At 33.2% G+C, this 5901-nt stretch overlaps 1 protein-coding gene across 2 annotated transcripts; it reads right to left on the reverse strand.

Moving 5' to 3' along the window:
- Positions 1 to 434: 434 nt before the first annotated feature.
- LOC132279327 (transcription factor GTE10-like) lies at positions 435 to 2600 on the reverse strand. 2 transcript variants are annotated; one of them, XM_059781277.1, is made up of 6 exons: positions 2513 to 2600; positions 1797 to 1884; positions 1609 to 1709; positions 1402 to 1489; positions 1109 to 1227; positions 435 to 957 (listed from the first exon to the last, which is right to left on the reverse strand). In XM_059781277.1, exons 3-6 carry the CDS (start codon positions 1672 to 1674, stop codon positions 793 to 795), a joined length of 438 nt encoding a protein of 145 aa, XP_059637260.1. In that variant the 5' UTR covers positions 1675 to 1709; positions 1797 to 1884; positions 2513 to 2600; the 3' UTR covers positions 435 to 792. The 2 variants fall into 2 exon arrangements, with proteins under 2 accessions (XP_059637260.1, XP_059637261.1); XM_059781278.1 differs by lacking the exon at positions 2513 to 2600 and adding an exon at positions 2274 to 2479.
- Positions 2601 to 5901: the final 3301 nt, after the last annotated feature.

The following is a 5901-nucleotide window of genomic DNA, read 5'->3' on the forward strand; positions in this document are numbered from 1 at the left end:
TCCCATGAGTAAACCCAGAACAAGCAGGAAGACTATAAACTTCCCTCATCAACCCCAGAACTTAATAAGCAGACTCTTAACACATTTAAACAAAGCCCAGAAAGAATACTAAACTGAGACAAAGAATTGAGCAACACATTGACAGAGGACAAATTCCCAGCTGAGAAGAGACAGATGTCATCCGCAAACATTAAAAGAGCAAGGTTTTAGATCCTTACATTTCCAATAAAACTGGAACCGATCACACTGAGTAGGAGTAGATAAAAAACCACTAAGGACCACCATCATAACAAAAAGATAAGGTGACATAGGTTCACCTTGCCGGAGACCCCCCACTCCCAAAATACCCCTCCAAACCCCCATTTATATTTATAGAAAATTTAGGAGAAGAGACGCACACAAGCAAGAATCCATTGGATCATTTTAGCAAGAAATTAAATCAAAGATTGACATTGAGCTACTATTACATGAAGTAGAATGTTACAGTGGTGGCACGTGGCCATTCAACTAGGACTAAGCAAGAGGCAAAGTCCTAGGAGAAGTCAAAATAAAATAAGAACATCTTCTAGCCAAAGCAACACCAAAAATTTGCATTGCACTGGCAATACAAAGTTACAATTATCAGCTTAGAGCTATAAAAAACTACAAAAGTCCGTTGTGATCAAGTGCATACACAATCTTCCTTCAAGACCTCTATAATGAGCTTGCAATCTTTCTGTACATAGTGGCAAGCTTTAGCCTCTGCAGCAATATACGTTACAGTTCTCTATGACAGCTATTTTGGTTCAAAACTTATTCTAAGATCTCTCCCGCTTCTGCCTCCTCATCATCGTAGAAGTCATCTTTCTTCAAAAACAAACCAAACAACTCCAATGGTCTGGTTGAATCAAAGACACTGAGGCTCTCAAAGTATTTCCCAATGAGCAGATTGTCCTCAAACGCAACAGTCTTCTCCATCTGAAATGAGGAGGGGAAAGACAGAGTTAATTTTTATGAAGCTCAAAACCAGATTTAAAGGTAAAAACCAGATTTTTATGAAGCTCAAAACCAGATTTAAAGGTGTACACAAGGAAGAAATTTTTTTTTGAACAAAATAAGACACACAAACCTTCTGCAAAGAAATTCGGGCAGCTTCTCTATTTCTCTCCCGTTGCATTTGCCATGCTCCTGCTGTCATTTGTGAATGAGCTTGATTAGCTCTGATTCGGCCTTCTACTCTGCCATTGTCTGTAAGCAATAAATTTACCAATTCAAATGTACATTAGAAACATTTTGACACTTTGTTTTTTCAGTTAGAGGAAGAGAAAGAAAAATGAACCTATTGTGATAAAACAAGAACCTATATATCTAAACCAAAAATTAATAAAACTTAAGTCTGCCCATGGAATAATTTATAATCACCTTTATGCTGCAGCCTTTCCTGCCTCTCCTTTTCCCGCCTCTCCTTTTCCCATTCCCACTGAATTTTAATCCGATCATCTATGCCAACCTGAAGGAATAAACAAGTAGTTGATAAGCAACACCTCACACTTGATTATTAAGTATTATAAACAATTATTAATCACTAGAAGATAGTTTCGTATTTTGGCACAAGCTTATTGTACATACGTGAATTAGCATGAGCTCCTGCTGTGATTTCAGGATATTCTTTAGCCATCCAGCACGGATGGCCATCTTTGGAGACAGTTGAATTTTGAAAATTCAACTGGCTGCAAAGGGTATTTATTATTAGCATGAAAAAATCTGGAATAAAATAAATAAATAAATATATATGAATAATTGAAGAAATTACTTACTTTATACTTAGTCTGAAGTGATGAAAGCACTCCAATTTGTTGGCCTTCAGCAGTTCAACTCCAAATTTACCAATTAGTCTTTCAAATCCTGCAAAGGGAGATCCTGTTTCAGTCATTATCTTCACAAATATTTATAACTAAAATTCATAAAATAAAATAAAAATTTATATAAAAAAGATCATAGAAAATTTCACCAAATAGGATTTAGTTTGAAAGACAAGAATTACAGACCTTGATTAGTTGATTTAGAAAAAAAAATAGGACAAAACCCATACATTATTATACTTCGATATGAAAGTAAAACAATCCTGGGTAAAAATAAAATTAAAATTCGTCCACCGGTTCTAAATTAATTAACAACAATTCATTACCTGACGCGAGATACGAAAAAAGATTGCGAATTTGGAGGAAATTAAAAATAAAATTAAAAAAAAAAAAAAAAAATTGCGAACGTGGAAGGGTTTTGAATTGACTCACCGACACGAGTGTGAGCAGCCAATCGAAAGGAAGTAAAAAAAAAAACCCTAAACTTAAATCGTCAAAAAAGAAAACCTTAAACTTATGATTGATGACACAGAAACACAAAGCATGAATTAGCCACTCAAAACATCATCAGAAAAAGTAAGTACATTTGACCTCACAGTATCCAATATTCAACTACAATAAATTGCAATTAATTGTAAATAATTTGTAAAAGGACATGAACTGAAGTTTACCGAGAGAGACGCGGCGATCAGATGAGAGAGAACAAGATTTAGGGTAATTTTCGACTCTGTAGAGAGAGAAAATAAGATATACAGTATATGAAATACTCCGTATATACTAATATATAGAGATATATAGTAGTAGGATATTTACATTACGAAGAATTCGGGTGGTGCCAGTTCCACGTGTGCGTATGATTGACGCGGTCTATTGGATGTTCGTTGGTCTATTGGATGTTCGTTCTAGTAATCTTGGCCGTCAATTTTAGGTTTGGTGGATCCTACTACTTTGGTTAGCGGCGCTCAAATATTTTAAGAAAAGTTAAGATAATACTAAAATGACAGTGTTACCCTTCTGTTAATGTTTCTCTATTTTTTTTTATTATTATTATTTTTCATTCATTTTTAGTTTGTTATGATTTAAAATATATTCTAAAACATAAAAAATATATTTTTATTTCTTTATTTCTTTTTCTATTTTTTTTTTTCATATATTTTGGATTTGTATTTATGTATATTTTGGAACACATTTACTAATTATTACCCCTTACTATTAATTATTACCACATATCTAGAAAACAAGAAGACCAAAAAGTCCAATGTACTATAAACATAATCCTTCTCATTTTATTTCATTATCAAAAATGAAAATTTTATTTTGCACAAATAGTATAGATTACTTAGAGAAAAATCCAGAAATAAATTGAAGAAGACTTCTATAATTTTTCACTTCTTTTTGTTTTAGAGTTCATTATATCAGAATCTATATTTTGCAATATTTTAAAGCAATTTGCAAAGGTAATTGTTGGTCCCATGCCACATAAAAATACCATCTAGGCAACTAAATCCTATTTATGCCTTTTTTCCTTTTTTATTTCTTTCCCGTTGATAGTGTTTGTTTATCGATTCACATTTCACAAATTGACGAGGGATTAATGTCATTACACTAAATGGCCTGTGTATCAATCTTAAATATTCAAGTTACTTGAAAAACCAAATTATGCCTTAAATATAGCATCTCCTCTTTGCAAAACTCTAAACTATATTGTTGACGATAATCAGCGGGAAGAGTTCAGGATTGTTCTTAACTGTTTGTAGGCGAGTTTAAATTGTTTTTTCTCACTTTGAAAGCCAATCCAAATAGTCTCTAAATCATCAAAAAAAAAATTCACACAAAATTTTAACCATTTCAACCAAAAGAAAAGTTTCATTTAACAAAATCAAATTATCAACGAAATAAGTGAAACAATTTGAAAAAAAAAAAAAACGAACAAAGGATTCTTTAACCAAGTTAATCTAATTAATCACAATCACATGCATGAATTCGTTATTGAAAAAAATAAAATAAAAAACATTACAAGCAAGATTCAATATTTTATTCAATCAACAAAACAATAAGATATATACAATTCATGATAAAGTCAAACTCCACACAATAGCATAATCAAAATTAGAACACTGAAAAGGAAAAAGGAAAAAGGAAAGAAAATTAAAATTCAATCCAAACTCAGAATTTATATAATTTAAAATTACAAAAATATTCAAAAACATGAAATTAAAATATAGATATATTTACCAGAACAACCGAATGACGGAAAGCTATTGACGAAGGTTAGAAAGAGAAGATGATTGAGAAATGGAATTGAAGAGAGAAACAAACAAGGAAACACCGTTTATGAGAATTCTAATTTCCGGAATAGAACTAAAGTACATACACATTCTAGTTTCCATAACAAAACTGATGTATGTACACAACAAACAAAAATAAGAAAGGTGAACAACAAAACTCAAACTCAACAATGAGCCCCAAAAGGTGCAAACATAGCGTGGATCCTCTCCTCTATCAAAAGATTCACACTTTCTTCATCACATTGTTGGGATTTGATTAGAGACCATTCATGTAACTTTGTGATTGATTAGAGACAATAAAGCATCACATAGATATATGGCACTCAATTGGATCATAATTATAGCTACAAAATTCTTACATACAGCTCTTCAGCTCCTAGTGTTTTTTCTTTGATATTTCACACTTTCTTCATCATATAGTTGGGGTTTGATTAGAGACCATTCATGTAACTTTGTGATTGGTTAGAGAGAATGAAGCAATATTTTATGGATACGGAGTCTTAAGTACTAAATTGGGTGAAAGGCAAGTTCTTGCCGGAGTGCATTGCCCTCTTTGGTGTGCAAAACAATTTAATACTGAAATTGCTTTGAAACCAAGTGTTGCCAAGTCCATTGTTCTCTTTGGCGTTAATATAACAACTTTAAGTCCAAAATTTTTTAAAAAATCGTCTTACTGAAGACCATTTGTTGCCACATTGCATAAGTATAAGCTTAAGATAAAGTGATTTCTAGCTGTTCATTATTCTTTATGTTAGGATTAGAACTATTTTGTATTTTACCTTTGTCTGCATTTGAATACCGCCATCTTGAGCAACTGGTCTCCAACAATACTTCTCAAGTTGTGAACAAATACATCTTTAGAGACCTCATTTTTCTGAATATACCCCAAAAAAAATCTATTTCCAAGACCTGCCTTCAATTTACAATTTGAAGTTGCATGGCTTGGCCCTTATGGAGTTGGGGTTGTATGGCCAGGAGCAAAAGTGCAAATGGCACTTGTTTTCCGCAACTCATTGGATTACCAGCCTGCTCTGGTGCCATTGGATGTTGATTACTCATCTTCTGTAATTTTGAGTACTGAGATTCGCTGTTTGGATATTGTGTTCTTTCTGGCTCTCTCACATGGACAGGATTCTTCTCAGAATTCTGCATATCCATTGTCTGAGAAGAAAGCGATTGCAGGGTATTTTGTTCTACTTCAGCTTGCCATTGTTGACAACCTTTTTGTGATTGTTTCTCTTGCGGTGGGAAGCAATTCCGTTCTTGCGAGGTGTCAATTTGTGGTTGCTGGTTCTCATAACCAGATGCATGTTGGTTCAGCACCAATTCGGATGAATGTCGCTCCTGTTGCTGTGAACCCTTTAGATATTGTCGACCTTGACAATTAGCCTTTTCATCTTGGATGAAGTTTGCCATTGAGGAAACAAGTGACTGGAAGTCTGATTGCTTCCTTGAGATAAAACTCCTGAAAATTAAATTAACATGTCATAACTAATAACATATATTCTGACCAGGACAAGTGAAAGTCTAAATGGAAAGAACATATAAGAAGGTTAAACACATTTAATTACAAATTATAGCCATGCCCCTGCACGCACACTACTTGGTTAGGCTCAAAGTTGGAATCTACAAATAGAACTTTGGAATATTATCTTTAAACACCCGTTGGTGCCTTAATTTAAAAAGGAATATATATATATATATGTGTGTGTGTGTGTGTGATACCCCTTAATTTCGGAACACAAGTTGATCAAATCCGCGCACAAAATTAA

The sequence above is a fragment of the Cornus florida genome, unplaced genomic scaffold, assembly GCF_030987335.1.
Source record: "Cornus florida cultivar Cherokee Brave unplaced genomic scaffold, ASM3098733v1 CherokeeBrave_3.0.0_Hap2_Chr10, whole genome shotgun sequence".
NCBI classification, from domain to species: domain Eukaryota; kingdom Viridiplantae; phylum Streptophyta; class Magnoliopsida; order Cornales; family Cornaceae; genus Cornus; species Cornus florida.

Bases quoted from the DNA above. Each gene is read 5' to 3' on its own strand.
- LOC132279327 (XM_059781277.1), bottom strand. From the start codon at position 1,674: ATGGCCATCCGTGCTGGATGGCTAAAGAATATCCTGAAATCACAGCAG. The intron at 1,228-1,401 runs GTGATTATAAAT...TATTGCTTACAG, and splicing joins GGAAAGGCTGCAGCATAAAG to ACAATGGCAGAGTAGAAGGC. The intron at 958-1,108 runs GTTTGTGTGTCT...TCCTCATTTCAG, and splicing joins CCCGAATTTCTTTGCAGAAG to ATGGAGAAGACTGTTGCGTT.